This window comes from Zingiber officinale, chromosome 9B (assembly GCF_018446385.1).
Source record: "Zingiber officinale cultivar Zhangliang chromosome 9B, Zo_v1.1, whole genome shotgun sequence".
Taxonomy (NCBI): Eukaryota; Viridiplantae; Streptophyta; class Magnoliopsida; order Zingiberales; family Zingiberaceae; genus Zingiber; species Zingiber officinale.
This window is the reverse complement of record NC_056003.1, coordinates 94,801,731-94,823,819: the sequence shown is the minus strand read 5'-3', so window position 1 is coordinate 94,823,819 and position 22,089 is coordinate 94,801,731. Positions and strand designations below refer to the sequence as shown.

Genomic DNA, 22,089 nt, shown 5'->3' with positions numbered 1-22,089 from the left:
AAAAACTCGGAGAGAATGATCCCTTGAATCTTTTCGAGGATGGCTATTTATAGCTTCCTAGGAATACGAAGAGTTAAGCTTTCAATTAATTAATCATTTATGATCTTCATTAATAAGGAAGATGAAGAGTTATAGACTCCATAAATTCTTCATTTATAACCTTCATTATGATAACTTTTCAAATTCTTCATTAATTATCATTATGATGACTCTTCGAATTCTCCATTAATCATCATGATTATGGCTATTCGAATTCTCTCTTCTTTGTATCAAATAAATCCATATTTGATCTTGATCTCAACTAGCTTCCGATACCATTGTTCATGTCTACGTGCTATGTGTGCGACCCTCTAGGTTTTATACACGAATGCAGTGTAAATCCATACACAGACTAAGATAACCGTTTAGTAACAGTTTTTAGCCACCCAATGCGATAAAATTAATATCAGTCATAAACTGTAAACCACTATGAACCGATTACTGTGTAATTCAATCTCTTCATCTAAAGCCTACATCCCAATTAATTCGATACATTATGCATCATTACCAAATTAATTATTTTACATGATTTCCAAGATATAATAGACTCCTCTTGAATGATAAATCATTCCTCCCATGGCCATGGATTTTGAGTCACTAATATCTCTATCAAGCGGTCAGGATGTTAACTCCTAATCCAAAAGAACGATGAATCCTCTATTGACTCAACACTATTCTCTCTACGTTTTGTCATACACCCAACTATCGTATTAATAACAATCCGATTAAAGACTGCTTTTAACGACGTCAAAGCACATAACTCCACGCATAGAATAAATGAAGGTCTTAAGTCAAAAAATCAATTACACTCGTTCATAAGAAGAATAACCAATGATGCTTAATATGTGGTCTCCTCTTGAACGGATCATGTCCAGTGTACCTCTAAACTCAAGGCATCCCCAAGTACAACTTGGATATCCATCCCTCCGATCTATCTCGACCTAGTTATACTCAGCGTTGATCTAGATATCCATGTCCCCTCTAGATATCTATCTGATCAAGGACTGTTTTCAGATTAATATACCGATTAATCTATAAGACTTTATCATTAATCATATACGTACAGAAAAGTAAATAATTAATGATAAATTTTTACCTTTATTAAATAATTATCCACAAAATACATAAGAAGTGTCTTGGCACATAAGTACACACACTAACATCACCAACTAAACATCTAGTATCAAGCACAAGATAATCGTCTATGCTAAATGCCAGAAATTCAAAGAAAAAGTTTGCTTTTATTTAGTTTGGAATATCCAAATAATGGTAGCAGAGAGAGTCGTTCTAGTTTGTAAAAAGACAAGATATATAAACCATTGTCTTTAGCATATTGTGGGACTTCTGTCAGATGAATCCTTTTTGAGTCTCAATGACATTAACCTACATGACTGCTCCTTCAACAAACTATCAACCGAAGGTGTCAGCCCAGGAATGATCCCATAATCATCACTATATTCTTCCATTCCCGGAACCAATAATTGCCATATCATGGCCCCTCCTCCAGCTCCATTTTTCTTTGCAGACTCGTAGATTTTGTCAAAGATGGATCTGTAAAAGGTAACCCTTTGAGAGTTTTCAAAATCCTTTGATTTTTTGGAGAGTCCAAATTCAGTGAACATGACTGGTTTATGCAGTTCCCGATCACCATCTTCAATGTGTGATGTCACCCATTTAGAAATATAATTGGTTTTCTCATTAAAATCTGCTTTCAACAACCTACAAAGAGCAAAAAACTTCCTTCTGAGGCTCTATCAAATTAGATGCAAAAGATATGTCCATTATGCAAGCTCTTCATGCAAGCTATGGGAAATCTTTTCATTTTCCGTTCATGAACAATTTAGTTTAGTTTTCTAGAAGAACTACAAACAAGAGCATGTGTTAAGATAAGTACCATTGATCAGGATATATGTGCACAGAAGCAAAGTCGACATGGGAGATTTTGGAGTTGCTTAGGAAGTCAGATCCCAGAGTGCCATACCACTTCCCTGGATTGATACTTTGCTTCTCTTGCGAACTTACTGGTCCATAGAACCCCTCAAGTCCAATAGTCAAGAGGTGCTTATGGTCAATTGATTTCACAAATTCAGACGTGTCTTCAAACCACTCCTGCATTTGTTTCCGTTAAAGTTACCAATTCAAAGCTTAATTGCTTGAATTAAGCAAAACTAACACTTGCAAAATTATGACAGGAAATATGTAGAGAATTACGTAGTGATGGAAATTTTGGTTGGTTGGTCACAGAGAATAGTGGTATTTGTCATCTGCAAAGCAATTAGTTTAACCTGATTTCGGAATATTTATCTAATTATGCAAAATATGCAAACACCAAGACTACACATTTAATATGCAGATGAGGGTTGACATGACATGATCTTCCTGACTGTCATGTTGTGCTTGATTGTCATTTAGAAGTTAAAAATCAACCCATCTAAAAGTAAATAATTCATCTGAAATTCTACGCATTGAAAACTTAATAATTCATGTGAAATCCTATAGAAATGAATGGACTACTTGTGCCAGAAACAAAAACACACTTATAGATATTTCACCTTCTATGTATACAGAGTGCTAACTTTCTAAATTATCACAATTTTGTCTGGCATTGCATTTCTTCCAAGGCAGATTAAATTGATGGCCACTTGCCTTTAATTTTTTAGCCTAGGAATGACTAATAGATACAAATCTATATGAAAATATTAGGCATTAACTGAAGACAGCACCAAGATTCAATAGCAAATTTTTATGAATATTATAAGTTGTTCTTTTAGCATTTAGTTTTTTGTAATCGAATACTGAGCATTACAAATCCATATCTATAAACATTTTCTTTATAGGTTGTATATCTTCTTCTCTTTTTTTCTTACAGAAAGTAAACCTTTACACTATTCCTTTGTTATATATTGCATAAGATTGAATAAAATTCATATATATCACAGGACATACTTGGAGAGTGTCACCGGAAGAATCAGACGCACATTGTGGTTCATTCATCAATTCCCAAGCAAAGATTGTGGGATCATCTCTGTACTCTATTCCTGTTAAATGGTTCTTCCTTGTCAATATGGTCTGTAGATAAGGCATATCAGATCATAGAATCAGAAACATCACTCTGAACAACACATTTCATAGGAAAACTTTAGAACAAAATAATAAAATATATCCTTTCTCCATATACTCTTGCCCATTTAGTACTTAAGCCTAGCTCAACCAGGAGACTAAAACTACTTTTGATTAAAACTTCGTAGGTGAAAGTAATCACATTAAACTTTAGTGATGCAAATTCAAGGTCAATATGAGGGAACAAAGACGAGGAACAAGGAACGAAGAAGAAAAAAGACAATAGAATTCATTGTTATCGCTATAGCTGAATAGGCTTGTATATATAAATTATTTATATGGATTTATGGTATAAAATCTCATAATTAAAGTAACAACAATTATGGTGTACAATCTAATTATGCTAACAGCGATGGTAAGCACTGAATATGAATGATATGGTACACCCTTATTGATTGGAATCAATTGTGAATTTGATTGTTCAACTGCTACTTTGCATATTGCTAACATTATACCTTACAAATCCAACAAAAGGTGGCAAAAGTGGAGATTGGTTGTCAATAGGCTAAACTAATGGTTTGGTAAAGATATCATCATGTGTGAAATATAAGGGACAAACAGTTGCTGATTCATCACATATTCCTGAACAAAGTGAAATCAATTTCCACATGTTTTATACATGCCTAGATTTGCAGCAAGATATGCCACTAACAATGTCACGCCAAATTTAGGTGCCATAATGGAGGGAAAATGTAGCTCAAAGAGAAAAAATTTGAAGCCAAATGACTTCAAATGTTGTGTCGGCAATAATTTTATTCATCTTCAATATTGGATCAAGACAGGTTGTTTTTAGAGTGTCATGATAGATTTTGTTCAAGAAATATAGCAAACACATACTGGACTGTAAGTCATCAAAAGAACCACCCTAATTATCCATCACTATAAGCATGGATATCACTTGCTAAGTGGCAATATGATAGAAGACCATGCAAAATAATGTCTTTAAGGCAATGACATATTCTTTTAACATCTTCCTAATGTTGGCCAATGGGTGTGCATGCATAAACCAATGAGCACAGTTGACGACAAAAGCAAGATTAGGTTGTGTAATTATGATATATTGTAGTGCTCCAACAATACTTTGATAGGTTTGAGGATTAGTCACAGTAGTAGAAAATGTAGAGAAATGATACTAACACTAATTTGTGTGAGGCATAATGTGTACCATCCATTTTTTTTTTTTAACTCTTTTAAGAATCCCAGAAATATGTTTACTTGAAGAGAGAAATATCCTTTTAAAATGCAAAGGGAGCTCAATGCCAAAAAAAAATACCTGCCAAAGTCCTCAATAAGAAATTTCATAGTTAAGAGAAGTAGTAGAGTGTTGATGCCTTCATTAACATTGTCACTTATTAGAATGCCATTTATATAAATAAGAATATATATTGTAGAGCTAGTGTTATTTGTATAGAAGAGATTAGAATCAGTCTTAACAATAAAATCATGCTCAAATAGCTTGTTGAAGGACATATATGGATTTCTTAAGTTGACATACATGTGTCGACGATGAAGGGCTTAGCATTCCCCTCTTCAATTAGAGGGAAGAGATCCCCAATTAGAGTGAAGCGAGTATTTTGCAACCAAAATAGCATCCAACATGTGTTTGGGAACATGATAGAGTTGCTCCATAATCTAGATACCGTCATGTAGTCGAGAACACAGATGGTGTCATATAATGAGTAATCATGGTAGAGAGTACCCCAAAGTACATTGTAGAGTAGTCTATTGCCTTGAGGAGGAGGTTAGAGTTTGAGGTAACGATGCAAAACCACCAATAAATTTGAGTTAAATCTCTTATAACATTCATTAGGCGGTGTCCAGTGGTGAAGTAGGACTAATGTCTTCTTCAACCTCATCGTCACCCTTGACCTCTTCCACCTTTATTGCTTTGATCGCATTTTATTGGAATTGCTTCAGAAGTCTTGCTACTCACATGTACTCAGGGATTAATCTTCTTAAAGGCTGTCTTGCCTGTCCAAAGAATTTTTTTATTACCTATTGTAAAAAAGTTTTCACTATTAGATTTATTACACATTGGTTCTTTTGTAAAAAAGTGTTTTACTTAGCCCACCCTTCCCACCCTCCTTTTTATGGATCCGTCTCTGCATGTACGCATGTACTAAAGGAAGAAGAGAGTTTGGAGTCCTCTAAAATTGAAGTTGTAAAAGGTGTTCATGAGAGGACAGTTAATGTCAGCCCTAAGAGTCAATCATGAGATGATTGATATAAGACTTTTGTATCATATTTTAATAATAAGTAACATTTTGTAATTATTATATTTACTTTATATCTGTGCAAAGTTGAATAAATATAAAAAAAATAATAAACCTAGTTAACCTCATTAATTAGCCCTGGGAATGACGAGTTTGGTCCCACGAAAATTTTCCACCGACCACCAGCGTAAATCAAGAAGCGCGCGCGGCGGGCAGCCTAGAAGCCCAACATCTTTTGGTTGTGCGCCCCATTTGGAGGAAAAATTTCTTCAAATACACCATACCTGAGGATCGAACTACGGGTACCTGGGTGACAACCTGGATGTCCTACCGCGACACCATAACCCCGGGGACAAAAGTTGAATAAATATAATAATGCCTTAGAGTGGTCGGGTCTGTTTTATAGGATATCAATTATTGGAATTGATTGTGAGAGAGACTACAAATATATAAAACACTATTCTCAATTATTCCTAGTCAAGTATTAATATACAAAGGCAATATTAATGCATTGAGACTAGCATGTAGGTTAACTAATGACTTAATCTCACAAGTTATGGATATGAGATATCAAGTTAACATATGAGTATATATTAGAGAATATGTATTGAATTGACCCGCCATGAGAATGTTTCATGGATTGTTATATGAGTATAATAAATATTCTCACAGTGACTATTAGTATTAACAGTCCTTGGACCTGACGTCACTACAGTTCTTTATATAAGGAGTTGTATATTTTAGTATCAACCAACATCACCAGTAATAATGTCGATTATAAAGTCGTTCACCGGATATGCAATAAGTTATGCGGAGGGATGTGAGTGATGTAGATGGAATTTGGCCCTTCCATATAACAGAAGTGATGTATGTGGGCACCTTGATTAAGAAGGACTACTAAAATGATGGTCATGCTCAAATAAGTGTATGCGATATTGAGCCTATTTGGTTAAATCCACTTAGAGATCAAGAAACATATAGATTGATGAGAGGATAGAACAATCTATACCTCTAGATGCCATAGACAAAAAAACTAAGTCATATAATAAAATAGTCATAGACATGTTATGTCGAATCTACGACATTCTCATCACTAGGTAACCATGATATATTACTAGATGTCACTCATTGCTTGTGTTTTTAAAATGAGATTTTAGATCACTGTCAACGGTACGAGAACCTATTGGGACACAAAGAGCACATCGATTTTGAAGTTTGGTTTATTTTAGTATGATTAAAATAAACTTGCCTAAGTTTTAAGTCTAAAATTTGTTTTGGATCTTAAACTTATTGGATTAATGGTTTAATCTAATATGCATTTCAGTTTTTCAAACAGACCCAAACCCAATGAAGTCCACAGTTTTATGCACACGTTTTAATTTTATGGATATGCATGAGAACGGGGGAAATGCCTAATTAGATATGATTTCGAGGTTGAGTAGGTTACGAATATGATCTCATCTAATAAGATCGTGTTAACTCTAAAAGTTAGGGTTTGATCTGAACTTAAATAGTAGCTAGCACTACGACGTGGATATATGAGACCTACTTGTGCTCGTGAGACGGGTGGAAAAGCGGTTATGCTTGTGTGGATACCATAGAGGCACGGACATATTGATCGCTTAATTCTTCATATTTGCAAAGGTTCTGTGCATCAAGAAGAGGTAATATTCTAAACAAATGATTAATTTAAATTCGCATGGATCATTGGTGAGTTCTTTTTTCGCTATGCTCTCATGTTTAATTTTGCTAAGGAACCCAAGAAGGACAACATTCCAGAAAGTGATCCAAGAGAGACACTTGATTGATGTGAATCGTCATGCTGGGAATAGAGTTGTCATATTGAGGACCTAAACTTGCAAGAATATGCATGAATAAATTGGGTTCAAACATTGAATCGACTATAATAGTAGACAATCTTGACTGATTGCATATTCATTGATGAAACTATTGCCACATTACACAGAAGGTAGTTGCATTTGGAGGTGCTGGATGTAGGCTTGGAAGTGAGATGAAAAGGATGGAGCAAGGGCCCCCCAGACTTCACCATAACTATAGAGCCTAACAACCAAGTATTGGTCTGGTGAGTGTCAAGATTAGCCATGTTGAGACTAGTTGATCTTTTTTAACCCGATCATTATAGGATGACTCATCAACTTGCAAAGTATGATGGAAGATGTTGTTTTGGTCACGCAAAGGACGGTGGTCGAGGCTTCTATCATGCAAAGAAGGCCGGTTGGGACTTCCATCGTGTGGAGGAGGACATCAGAACTTTGGTCACGTAGAGGAGGCCCAAGGCGGTCGTCGATTGTAATTGCTAGAAGAGGGTGATCAACAGTTGGTTGTGGTGAGTGTCAAGATTAGTTGATCCTTCTTTACTGAAACATCATAGGTTGAATCATATCCTTGTAGGATATGATGGAAGATACACTTTAATCGCGTGGAGGACATTGGTCAAGGATGCACAAAGGAGGCCAACTAGGGCTTAAGTTGCATGGAGGACAGTCATAAATTTGGTTACGCAAAGAACACAGCTGTCGATTGTGCCTTCCAGAGGAGGGTGGCTGATAATTGGTTACAGTCAAATGAAGAAGGTTGGTCATGGCTTCATTCACACACAGGAGTGTCGACTGTTGTTGGTTATAACTGTTCTAATGGCTCAATCTCTCTAATACCATGAGCGAACAAAGACAACGAATGAAGAAGAGAATGAGAATAATATTCTTTGTTATTGTCGTAGCCAAATAGGCCTATATATACAAATTGTTTACGCATATTTATTTATGATATACATAATTACGGTAATAACAATTAAGCATTTTTTTTTCATAATTATGGTAACAATAAGGTGGCACTAAATACAAATTAATTGGAATCAATTGTGAATTTGATTCCTAAATGCTACTTTGCATATTGTTGTCATTACAATCTCCACCCCCACCAAAAATTTGTTAATTTAGTACCAAGATTTCTAATATGAGACAAGATAAAATAATTGTATCACTGAACCAATATTTGCAAATAAATGATAAAGATTGCTCTAAGTGAGGAAAATCCATGTATTGAAGGAAAAAAAAATGCAAACACCAGGTTTCTGCTGATATACAAACTTGCTACCATGGACTAATTGAGGACAAAGTTATTACCTTCAAGTAAATCTTGAAGTACTTTCGGATTGCGGGATCAAAGAAGAAAGAATCATTTGAAGAACTCAGTCCGATTCCTTCATCCCATGCCCATTTTACATATTGTGTTTTCCCACCATAATGCTGCAAATTGTTAACCAAGCTAAGAAGCAACCTGATTCCATGTCTTCTTGCTTCCACAATTACCCAATCCAATGCCTGCCACAAACAAAATTTGGACAAATTAAAAATGCGATCTTCCTATCAATCAGAACTGTTAGCAAAAGAAAGATCTGATTCCTTATTTTTGGAATATGATGATACACAGCAAAAGACACTTCCTAGCTCCAGAACCCTAACAACAGAAATAAAGGAGCATAAATCAATATATGATTTGATACCCTGAAGACGCGCTCATCGAAGATGCCAAGGGAAACCTGAAGTGCGTGGTAGGTTCCGTCATTGAACGCCCATGTCCTGCAGACCGTCATCCCCATCTTTGCGCCGATCTGGAACATCTCCGTAACCCTCGACTTGCTGAACTCCTCCGCCGCTTGGTCCAACATCCAGTACGAATTCCAGCCATTGACGTAGAACGCCCTCCCATCCACCACGAACTGGGTTCCCTTCCTCTCAACAAAGCTCATCTCCGCGAGTCCCGGAGAAGGCTTGAAGTCCCCAAAGGAGAAGTAGACGAAGGCCACAAAGAAGGCGACTCCAATAAGGGGATAAGTTAGGACACTCCCTGATCTCATCCTGGAGAGGCCCGGGAAATGCTTAAGCCAGCCGCCACCGCCGCCCTGCCTCCCGGGGCTCATCGTCGCAGCTGGTGGAGCAACCGTCGACTCGCAGTGATCGAGCTCTGCAGAATGAAGAAAAAGACCGTTCTCCTGCATTTCATGCCCAAACTCCCCAGCAGGATTAACTTAAAATACTGTAAAATATTTGAGCCTCAATGAAAAAGGTTAATGCTTTATGTTTTTAAATAATCGAATTGTTTTGTGTGTCAATGAACAATGTTGGTGGTTGTTCTTTCTCATCAAATAAAACCCAAATATTATTAATAGTTGATATACTGAAATATACTGAATAAAGTGGTTGGTGAAAGGTAGGAAACTCGAATACAGCCAAATCATTTAGTGGCGATTTGGTTTAACAAGTGCGCTGTCGCAGTCTTTGCTAATTCAAATTTGATAGGCGAAGTTGGGAGTTTTAGTGGGTTCGGTGCCTAGCTAAGTCTAGCGAAACAACTCAGACAACCGATGTGCGTGTAAGCTTGTCTACAAACTAGGTTCGTGCATGATAACCATGCACTTACAACCAACCAAGTGGATCATTATAAGGCGGGAGAGATTTTCCTTTTATCCAAAAGTTCTCCCTTTCTTTCTTTCATAATATCAATTGTCAAATATTTGATTTTCAAATATCTGATTTTTAAATTTTTTTATTCTTCTTCTCCCTTTTATATTTTATTTTTAATCAAATTACAAGTAGAATATTTCCTCTTGTTTAAATAATAAATAATTTTATTATTTAATAAATTTTATGAGAATAAATAATTAATGAAATTAAGTATTTACAAATATCCAACTTAATTAATTTCAAGCTCCAATAAATTTAGATAAAATTAATTAAAGTTTTTTTAATTAATTATATAATTTATTAACTCTAAGATTATTCCACTAAAATCCAGAATTACACTCTTGAAAATTATGAAATGTGTTTACTCAAAAAATTTGAAATATCCATTGATATAATTATTACTGTTGGATCGAAACGCACGTGAGAGGGGGGAGGGGTGAATCATGTGGTTTTCAAAATTTTTATTTTACTTTTAAAAATAAAGTAAAGTAAGTACGCACAGTGGAAAAAATGAAAATAGAAAAGTACAAGAACGCAAGCAGTTTTACTTGGTTCGGAATCTTTAGTGACTTCTACTCCAAGACTCAGGTCTTGCGAACCTATCGATGGGTAATCCACTAATAGCTTCTTCTAGAACCGTTGAAAGAGGGGATCGAGTACAAAAGAAGAATCGGAAAAGTGTAACATGCTATACTTTCCTTTATGTAACAATTTAAGTACAATATTAAAGTTCATTACCCAACACCTTCGAAGATGATCAGATCAGGCTCAGTGTTTGACGGCTCCTCAGCGATGATTAGGCACAACAGCATCGTAGTAGAGCAGCAGCAAGAAGTCGGAGCAGTCGGAACGCCAAACGAACGCGTAGAAGCTTGTAGAAGAAATGATCTTAAAGCCTTGGTCGAATACCTCTTTTATAAGAAATGGAAGACACTTTCCATAGCACTGAAGGTACCTTCCATAGGCAAACTTTTATCCCGATAAATCTACTCCTTATCGTAGACGAAGCCTTCTGCCTTATCCGACTAAAAACACCTTACAAGCTCCCGAAGGTGCCTTTTATGAACAGTACTCAAGAGGCTTCTGTCGCCTAGAAGGCGCCTTAGGTATTGTTCACCTGCGCCATTTTGTGCTCTTTTGTCCTACAAAATATGTTAGTCCAACACAAACAAAATATACCCTGTAAATTAGTACAATAAAAATAAGCAGTAATAATTAGTTCATATCCTTCCAAGACCGAGAACTAATCAAAGTCGCAATTTAGGTTTTTGAAATAGACCTAAATTGGACCGACGTCTGCTGCCCCCTCAATCGAGACGCGTCCTTATTGAGCCACTCTCCTCTAGTGACTTACTTTAACTTACCAAGTGTCAAGTTACTTTCTTGACATCAATTTGTCCCACCATGTCTTCCTACTGGAATCATACATCCAGACTTTGCCAATCGGGAATTGAACATCTCGACCTCCTACTGAAATTGCACATCCAGACTTTAATCCATCGGGAATCACACATCCCGACCTTCTGTCAGAATCCCACATATGGACTTCGCTAATCAGGAATCGTACATTCTGACTGGACTTCCTGCTTGGTGTGTAATCCTCTTGACCTGTCAAGTTAGTCAACCCTACACACTTGGTAACAACGTTACATCACAAACACATCCAACTTTAATCCACTTGTTATTCATCAAAATTTAAGTTTAATTATTTGTGCTAATTGTACCAACAATTACATGTCGATCAACCCTCCGTTCATGGTTCACAAATAGAGTTGGGTTAAATTACCATTTTACTTCTTTGTTTGTATATAAACCCTTAAGTACCATTGATTTACTAGTGAATAGTTAATTCATAATCTAATTGTGAATTAGAGTGCTCAAACTATTCAGTGCTAGAATCAAAACTCAAGAGAACCATTTTAGCATCCTTTTGGAAGTTACGAATTTCGTATCTATAAATCATATTCCCAGCTGAATGTATAACCGAGTCTCCAAAATATAAGTGTTATGCCTATTATTTAAACAAGTTTTAACAAACAAATCAAGCAACCCATTCATACAAACAAGGAGTCTATGACTACTTAGGATTGAGATTGATCTATCATCATCTTAGCGATGTTGATTCAAGTTTTTGTAATGGTACTTTAAGCAAAGACTCTAAAATCACATCCGATCCTTGTTCTATATAATCATATTATATAAAATGTCTCTGCTTAGTCTCACTACATTGACTGTCATACTCATAATGTCAGCAAATTGCATTAATGATTACTAATTAAATATCCATACTTTAATCAATCATAGACATTTTAAATATATTATCTATGATTTTAATCCTCTTGTATATAACAATCTTATATACTAAGGTTGTGTTTAGTTAGATATAATGTAATCAAACTTATATATAATAAAATTTGTAATATAATGTAATGTAATTAATATTGCATTACTACATTTAGTAAAAAAAGTTGTATACTATGCATATAATCTTCGATTACAAAGGTGATTACATTCTATTGTTTGGTGTCCATTATTTTTTATATGAAATATAATTCATATTATTAGAAAAAGATAAAAATATCCTACGACCTCTATTAGCGGGCGGCAGACGGCGGTGGGCGACGGCGAGCAACGGTGAGCGACCGACGGTGGGCGGTTGTAGACGATGGCAGGTGGCTGGCGGTGGCAGTGATCAATTAGTGCAAGAAATATACTGGGAGTATATTTGACATATTAAATCTGAGGTTGGAATGTAATCCAGATTACATGATATTATCTTTATAATCCAGATTATAAAAGTTTATTATCTTTTGTAATTCAAATTATATTATATTACAGATTTAAAATCATACAAACAAAGTAATCAATCTTGTAATGTAATCTTGATTACATTACAAGATTAATTACCCCTCACCAAATGCAGCCTAAAATCATAGTTATAACAATATTTTATAGATTTTATATAGATATTCATTTTTATACAAGTAAGCATAAAACAATCAAACAATAAAATAAATACTTCTTTTATTTAAATCAGTAATTAAAAATAAATATCTATTTTATGGGCATATTCCCAACAAAGTCCCACTTGTCCTAAAGCAGATGAGACATATCTATAAGACACATTCTCTCTAAGTGACCTATGAATTTTGTTTTGGGAAACATCTTTGTGAATGGATCTACTAGGTTCTCTTTTGATGCTATGTTTATAGCGTTGACATCTCCTTGACGTATAATCTCCCTAAGGAGATGATACTTTATTTCTATGTGCTTGGCTCTTTTATGATTCTATGGTTCTTTCAAATTTGTCATAACCCCACTATTGTCATAGTATAGGGTTAATGGTGTATCCTTATCTGGAACTATGTCCATATTAGAGTGGAACTTTTTGAGGCAAACTGATTCCTTAGTGACTTCACAAATTGCTATATATTCATCCTTTATGGTAGAGTCTGCTATGTTATATTGTCTAATACTTCTCTAAGAAACTACTCCTCCACCAAGAATGAATATTGATCTAGATGTCGACTTTCGAGAGTCCTTATCTGACTGGAAGTTTGAATTAGTATATAGTAAGGGGTTCAAGACTCCTCTTGATATAGTTTCTTGTTCTTTGAAGGTATTTGAGAATATGATTTACTGCAACCCAATGATCTAATCCTGGGTTTAACTGTGTAAGTATATGGTCAGTCAATTTAAGTTAGGTTCTATTGTATTTGATCATTGTGTCTAAGTGTGCAGGAACTTAAAAACACAAGAAGTCTAGCAGAAGACGTAGTGGATGAGAAGAATGACACGAGAGGGCGAGTCGACAAGCTCAATGCATCTGAGAGATGAGAAGCTATGGAAGAGTACACTGGTGGAGTGAGAAGGATGCGTATGATGCTTCCGAGGAACGAGAAGCCGAAGCAGAAGTCTACTCGAGGAGAGAAGGCTGGAGTTGGGTTCAGATGAGCTCAAACTGGACAAGTCAACTAGAAGTTGATTTGTCCAGGTGCCTGGACCAAGTTTAGGTGCTCGGACTTCAAACATTCTGACAGGGTCCAAGCGCCCGGACCACCTTGCACTACAAGAAAATTGAAATTTTACAACACTTAAAAGACAACGTTTCTTTTTTAAAAGTGTTGTCTTTATTTTTTTAACAATGCTTTCAGTGAAAAGCATTGTCTATCTCTTTATTTTCTGACTAATAGATAACATTTTTTTAAAAAAAAATCGTTGTCTATTAGTGATTTTTGTGGGTCAAAGACAATGCTTTTTGAAAGCATTGTCTATTATCAATTTTTTAGTGTCTACAACAATGATTTTTAAAAGCGTTGCCTATTGTCAAGTTATCATCGCAATCTGGGATCTTATGAACCGTTGGATCAAGTAAGGAGTAATAAAACCCTTGGTTTCACTCGGCACTTACCTATCTCCCAAACCCCTTGGTTTCACTCAGATTTACTCTCAGCCGCTCCATCAGATCTGGATTGATCACGACCGTCAGATCAGATTTGGGGAAATAAACTCTTCTCTTCCTCTCTCGTTCGTTCTTCTGCCTTCACGCGGAGAGAAGCCACGCACGCCGCCTTCTCCTCTACTTCCTCTCCTTCACCAATAGTCGGCGGCCACCTCTGCTCATCAATCGCCGCCGGCCGGAACTCCCCCTCACATCCTCATCCTCTCCATCTCACCATATTCTTCATCCACTCTGCCCTTCACGATTTTCTGCCCCGATACAACCGCAAGTATCTCCGCCCACTTCACCGCAATCCGACAACCCCTTCCTCTTCGGGTTAGAGGAGGAAGCTAGGGCACACAACTTCAATTCTGATGCACATCAACCCCGACTCCATCCTGCTCGCCATGGCCGAAGCTACTGCCACTTCCTTCATCCGGACCAGATCTGAGCAAAACAAGTTCCGATTTCACTTCAGATCTAGCCACCATCTACCATCTTCGAGCATCCTTCATCCGGATTAGATCTAGACAGAACAAGATCCAACTTCTGATCAAATCCGATCTTCTTCAAGTATCCAACATCAACTTCTTTGTCACCATTATTGGTCTATTTCTTTGATTGTTGATTACTTTTTTGGTTTTTATGTTTTGAATGATTGTTGATTGTAATTGAATTCAAGTTCCCATGTTCTAGATTCTCTAGATTAGGCTTAAGTTGAATGTTGCTCACAAGTTGTTCGATGTAATGCCCCAAACACCTTTTATAGCTTTATTAATGCATTTTAGTTTCTTAATTTCTTTCAATGCTTTGTTTGGTTAAATGTTAGTAATGCTCTAGATTTCATTCAATGCTTACTTGATGTTACTTTAATTTCCTTGCAATCATAGTTTAAGTTAGACTAGATTTTTTTACTTGCATTGTCTTTCATTTACTAGATTAGGTTTCATTTAATGTTTTGCTATTTCATTCCTTAGTTTAATTCCATCTACAACAGCCATCATCTACAAGATCCGTCCAAAGCTTGGGTTCATCCATAAACACTTGTGGTTTCTTATGTGTTTGATTTCTTTCATGTTGAGTCATGTTTTATGTGAATGTTAAGTGCTTGTATTAATTTGACCTCCTATGTTTCAATTTTCACACATTATGATTTCATTGACTCATGTCCATCAAGTGTTTGTTTAAATGTCTCTTCCATTATATAGGTTTTAGTTGATATAATTTCTTTAGTTTAATTCCATGTAATGCTTGTTAGTTTAGTGATTTATGTTCCCATGATGTTTGTTCTTTATTTGAATGCAATTAGTTTAGGTTTTGTTACATGCTCTAGTTTTTGTTTCACTAGATGTTTACTTGATGTGTTTTTACTTTTCATGCTCTAGGTCAGATTGGATAAAAAATCCAGACTACGAACAAGTGAGTTTCCTACTTTCCCTTGCAAATTGTTGACATGCATATACAGTTTGTCATTGGATGATTATCTTATCTGTAATAATTCTTTTAAGAATTCAGTCTGCTCAAATTCTTATTATCTTGAATCTGTTAGTTCTTTTATTTTTCTAGAAGTTGTGTAAGCATACTGAATTGGCTTATATTTTGAATCTTGTTTTTTCTCCTATTTCATATTTCATGTCTATTATCTAATACTTGAATTTTCTTTGTTCATATATTCTTTTCTTTTCCCACAGAATGGATTTACATCATTGCTGGAGAAAACTTTAATTGAGTTTGTATCTCAACATTGTGAATCTATAAACAACTACATAGAACAGATACTAGATATCCCAGTCGGACCTTGCCATGTGGACTACAGAAACAATCTTACATGTCATCTGCAAGGTATTTACTTTCCCTATATTTGCCTTTATGTTTAGTTGATAGTTTTATTCTAGTTGACTCTGTTATGATGCATTAATTTCTTAACTTTTTTGAAATAAGGTTTTGACTTCTTGGATGATAGAAGTTGAGATTGTGAAAATTTCACATGTCGTTTGCTTATTCCTGTTGACTTTCATTAAATATTGAGATTTTGAAAATTTTACATGCAGTGTCTTTTCAGATATTTTGAATGGTGAATGGAGCTATTCAGAAACTTCGGCTAAACAGCTCAGATATGGATGATTATAGGAGCAGCAACTACATGCTATGTGGCACTGCATCCAAATCTCAAGGGTGTGACTAGAAAGTACTTTGACGAAGAACTATTAAGAAGACTTTGGGATTTAAACGGGAAGATGGTTAAAACCAATGAGTACAGAACATTCAAGTCAAGAGGATAATTAGCATCTATCAAGATTCTTTAAGTTCATGCAATAAGATGTAGTCGAGAGGAGTAGTTTTGAGTGTCTCCTAATTAAAATTTATTTGTATGCAAGTAATTATGTTTGTTATAGAAGTGTAAGGATGATAATTTCTATATTGATCTTAGTTGTTTATTTAATAATATGTTATTGATTAAAATAGATTTATTTTCATTTATATTTTATTTGTCTTTGGTATTAAAAGATAATAGTTTAAAACTTCTTATCTTTTACTAAAAAAACAATGCTTTTTTATGCATTATGAAATTGTTGTCTTTGCTAAAAAAGACAACACTTTTTATGCGTTGTCTTTAACAAAGACAACACTTTTTATGTATTGTCTTTAACAAAGATAACATTTTTTATGCATTGTTTTTGTAAAAAATTACAACGCTTTTAAAGCGTTGTCTTTGCTACAAATGACAACGCTTTTAAAGCATTGTCTTTGAGCAGACTTTTAACAACAGTTCTTTTAACAACGCTTTTTCAGTCATATAGATAACGCTTTTAAAGTGTTGTTTATTAGCTTTTTTCTTGTAGTGCTGGTATAAACAGGGCACCTTACCGAGTCGTTGCTGCGAGGATGACGTTGAAGTCCACATCAGCGACACTCCAGACGCCTGGACCGGTCCAAGCGCCCAGATGAGGATAAACCTTTATCCTAAATCCGTTGAAGAGATATTGCGAAGAAGATAGGATGCACCACTGGGGGCGCTTGGACCTATTCCAGGCACCCGAAGTTGCCACGTCAACTAATGGGCGTATTTAACAAGCAGACTATAAATAGAGTCTTGGTCCTTTTTATTTTCACACAACACTTGTATACGAATTTCTAAAGTATGTTTTCATTTTCTGAGCTGTTAATCATTGTACGAGGATTCTCTACCTTCGACCTTATTGAAGAAGGAGTTTTGATAGTGCGCTTTACTTGTCTTAGATTAGAAACCTCCCCAGTTGCAAACCAAGTAAACCTGGTAGCCTCATTTTCTTTTTATACAATTTATTTCCATTTATTAACAAGTGTATCTTAATTAAAGTTGAAAGAATGAGAAAGGTATAGTTGTAATTTAAGGGTAATTCACCCTCTCTTGTTGGCAGCACCGGGACCAATAATTGATATCAGAACAAGGTTGTTTCAGAAGGACTAACTGTCATCTAAAGCATAAGAAATGACTGGAGCTAGCATTCATCCACCAAGTTTGAGGGGACTTCACCAACTGGAAAAGAAAAATGTAAGTATTTTTTTTAAATATATTTCGATATCTTATTAACAATAAAATATGATTTTATAGTTCAGCGGTGTGATCAAAACAATTGAAGGAAAAATCGATGAAGAAGAGCAAGCAAACTTTGTTGGTCTTTATTCTCGGAGGGGTGAATAGTCCTATAACAAACTTGAGCTTACCCAAATATATAAATTAATTACGCACAAGCAAATAACATTAAATAAATAATAACAACTTAAAAGAAAAGAGGTGCAATAGTTACTTGGTTACAACCTAGGTGGTTGTTAATCCAAGGCGGTTGAAAGCTTAATGAAAATCTCCTTCGTTGAATGCGAAGAAGCCTCTTACATTCTTTGAAAGCTCAGAAATAAATTAAGAATTGATTACAAAAGTTATTGAATTCCTAGGTCCAGGGGCTTTTTTATAGCTCCTGAAAAATATTATCCGTTGCTTGAAGGCGCCTTCAAGGTGGTCTAAGGTACCTTCAATAAGATATGTTTTATCCGCCGAAGATAAAACTTTATCTTCGGCTAATGACTATTGAAGGTGTCTTCAATAGCCTGGAAGGCACCTTTGCATTGTTCATGCGAGGTGTCTTCCAAACCATTGAAGGCACCTTCTATGAGGCAGATCAGCCTCTTAGTTGATCTTTATTCTCGTAGGTGATGCTCCGATTAACGAGAGTTGAGCTCACCCAAATAAATAAGTTAATTACGCACAAGCAATTAACATTAAATAAATAATAACAACTTAAAAGAAAAGAGGTGCAATAGTTACTTGGTTACAACCTAGGTGGTTGTTAATCCAAGGCGGTTGAAAGCTCAATGAAAATCTCGTTCGTTGAAGGTGAAGAATCCTCTTACATTCTTTGAAAGCTTAGAAATAAATTAAGAATTGATTACAAAAGTTGTTATTGAATTCCTAGGTCCAGGGTTTTTTTTATAGCTCCTGGAAAATATTATCCGTTGCTTGAAGGCACCTTCAAGGTGGTCTAAGGTACCTTCAATAGGATAGGTTTTATCCTATCCTTCTCATTGAGCAAGCTTCCTCCTAAGCTTCTCGTCCCTCAAATATCGCACACGTCCTTCTCATCCACCTGTGTACTCTTTTATGACTTCTCATCCCTCAAATGCACTGAACCTGTCGACTATCTTCCCATGCCATCCTTCTCGCCCGTTACATCTTTGCTTGACTTCTTATACTCCTAAGTTCCTATACATTCAGACACAAGGCATCGAACACAACATGATCTAACTTAACTTGGTTGACCACATCAAAACTGCCACGGGGTACTCACAATTTCTTAAGGTTAAAAATAAAATGCAATATAATAAGTAAGTGAATGAAAATAGCAATGCCACTTCTTATTTTCAAATAAGTACTATAGGAATAAAAAATTTTCAATTATCCCAACTTCCCCTTAACTTATACCTATTTCTCCCCCTTTAATCACATAAAAAATAAGGGAAAAATAAAATAAATAGTAAAAAAATTTTAAACTTTTTCTAGGGGTTCATAATAAGAATTACCAGTAGGCTAATATTTTTCAAAAATAACTTTCAAAAATATTCTATTTTTACTAATTTAATCTTCTATTTTGAAAAAAGTAATTTAAAAATTACTTTTCAGTTTTGAAAAATCCTAAAAATTTTTGTCAAACTTAAATAGAATAAGGTCGATAACTAAAAAAATTCTCACAAAAGGATATTGATCCGGTGGTAAGAATGGGGGACCCACAGATGGGGTCCCGTCCGAGCGGAACCAGAGATTACCCAGCCAAAGGTTTGGGTTTCCGACGCCAAAGCAGGAGAACCGGAGCCGAGTGGCCGAGCGGAGGTGTCCGCTCGGCCGAAATCGTGGCGAGGGAACAGTGGTTAGCCGAGCGGCCTATTCGCTCGGCTCGGGATATGGTATGTCAGCAAAGGCATAATGATTAGACTGTACGCAAGATGGCACTATTAAAGGCCCCACCATCACGTCACGGAAAGGTTGATACAGTAGCAGTATGGTCTTATGGATGCCCTTCTGACAGGCCCACACCTAGGCATGGTCGAAAACAGGTGATTGCTTCGATTGGTGTGCCCAGGCTCCTTCGAGAGGTCTATATAAGGCCTCCACTTCTTCAACCGGAGGTACACAAGTCTACATTTTCTAAGCCACTTTCTTATTCCTTCGCCTAACTAGAGAGTCGGAGGGCCGTCGCCGGGACACCCCCCCCGGCTCGGTTTTGTTGCAGGTTCGCCGGAGCACTCGAGGATCCAGCAGGGAGCGCCACATCCCCAGCGTCCGTTGACTCCTGGTTCGGACAGGATCAATTTGGCGCCGTCTGTGGGAACGCACCTGCATCCGAGCAGAGGCAATGGACGAGGCTAGAAGACTACATACCGTGGCACTCTCACAAGAAGAGTTTGACGCTATAGTCGAGGCGAGGACAGCCAAGACAGTGGCGCAGCAAAAGGAGAAAGCACAGGCTGAGCGAGCGCAACAGCAAACAACCTCGGGTTCAGCAGGCCGGGCGACGCAAGCAGACCGCCCGGAATATGTTTCAACAGGAGGGTTCCCTCAGGCACTCTTCCGTACTTCCCCAGAAATCGCGCCTGCTCACGGGGAGCAAGGATCTTCATCCGATGAGCCTCCCGTTCGGGATCATAGGAAGGGCAAAGCTCCCCGAGCGAACGCACCACCCGAGCAGGTTCACCGACAGTTCTCTGAAGCCATACATCGGGATCCGTTACCAAAATACTATACACCACCGTCGATCGGAGCTTACAATGGGACGACCGACCCCGACGATCATTTGGGGAAGTTCGACAGCATCGCCACCTTGCATCAGTACTCCGATGGCGTAAAGTGCCGGGTATTTCTCACCACTCTATCGGAATCTGCACATAGGTGGTTTCGGAGGCTGCCGGACGGCTCTATCACTAGTTTCCAGGAGTTTCGAAAGGCATTTCTTCATCACTTTGCGAGCAGCCGACGTTATCAAAGGACAAGCGTCAGCCTGTTCACCATCAAACAAGAACCAAGAGAATCTCTCCGGGCGTATATACAACGATTTAATCAGGTAGAAATGGACATCCCCACAGCCACCTCGGAGACAATGGTAAACGCCTTCACGCAAGGCCTCGCGGAAGGGGACTTCTTCCGCGCGCTCATTCGCAAACCGCCCAGAGACTACGCCCACATGCTACACCGGGCGAATGAGTATATAAATGTGGAAGAGGCGGAGGCTGCCCGACGGAAGGGAACTCATGCCGAACGTCCGGCCCAAGTCGAACGGAAGCAGCCCGCTGCCCATCAGCCACCAAGAGGACCAAGAGTTGAGGCATCCCGGGCACATCATGCGAAGTCCCCGGTGGTCCAAGAGGTAGCGGCCGAGCGGTCAAAGATGAAGAAAAAGAGGGTATGAACCCCAATGTTTTGCTCTTTCCATAATACTGACTCCCACAACACCCGCGACTGTCGGGGCCTGCCTTCAATCACCCATCCCGTACGACGGGGTGGCCCTCGTCGATCGCCTTCACCCGACCGCCGGCAGCGACATCAAGAGTCCGGTCGGCGAACATATAGAAGATCTCCCGAACAGCGTTTCCCTCCAAGGCATGAAGATCGCTCTCGAAGGTCCAATGAGCGACCTAGGTAGTCCGCTCGAGAAGAGGAGAACAGAAACAATACCTCCCGGGGAGAAATCAATATTATTGCGGGTGGGCCGACCGGAGGAGATTCACACAGGGCGAGAAAGGCAAGCGCCCGGCAGCTCAGAATCCATGAGGTGGGTTGCAGCCAAGAAAAGGCGAGCGGACCCGAGATCAGTTTCGGGCCCAAGGATCTTGAGGGAGTTGAAGTGCCGCATGATGATGCCCTTATCATCAAAGCGGTGATAGCCAACTACACCATCCACCGTATCTTCATTGACACTGGCAGCTCGGTCAACATCATCTTCAGAAAGGCCTTTGATCAACTACAAATCGATCAAGCCGAGCTGCTGCCTATGACAACCCCCCTCTACGGGTTTACGGGCAATGAGGTTCTTCCGGTCGGACAGGTAAGACTGGCTATCTCCTTAGGGGAAGAACCGCTCCGGAGAACGAGGACAACAAACTTTGTGGTGGTCGACTCCCCTTCATCCTACAACGTGATACTGGGGCGACCGGCGTTAAGCGAATTCCGAGCTGCTGTGTCGACGTTCTATCAGAAGATCAAATTCCCGGTCGAGGACAAAATCGGTGAAGTACGAGGAGATCAGTTAGCCGCTCGGAA

General features: G+C 37.6%; 1 protein-coding gene across 1 annotated transcript; it reads right to left on the bottom strand.

Annotated features, from left to right (window-relative positions):
- Positions 1-1,117: 1,117 nt before the first annotated feature.
- Positions 1,118-9,423, bottom strand: LOC122024669 (mannan endo-1,4-beta-mannosidase 2-like). Its single transcript, XM_042583337.1, has 5 exons — positions 8,899-9,423; positions 8,519-8,716; positions 2,986-3,108; positions 1,934-2,148; positions 1,118-1,758 (listed from the first exon to the last, which is right to left on the bottom strand). The coding sequence occupies exons 1-5, from the start codon at positions 9,391-9,393 to the stop codon at positions 1,365-1,367; spliced, it is 1,425 nt and encodes a 474-aa protein (XP_042439271.1). The 5' UTR covers positions 9,394-9,423; the 3' UTR covers positions 1,118-1,364.
- Positions 9,424-22,089: the final 12,666 nt, after the last annotated feature.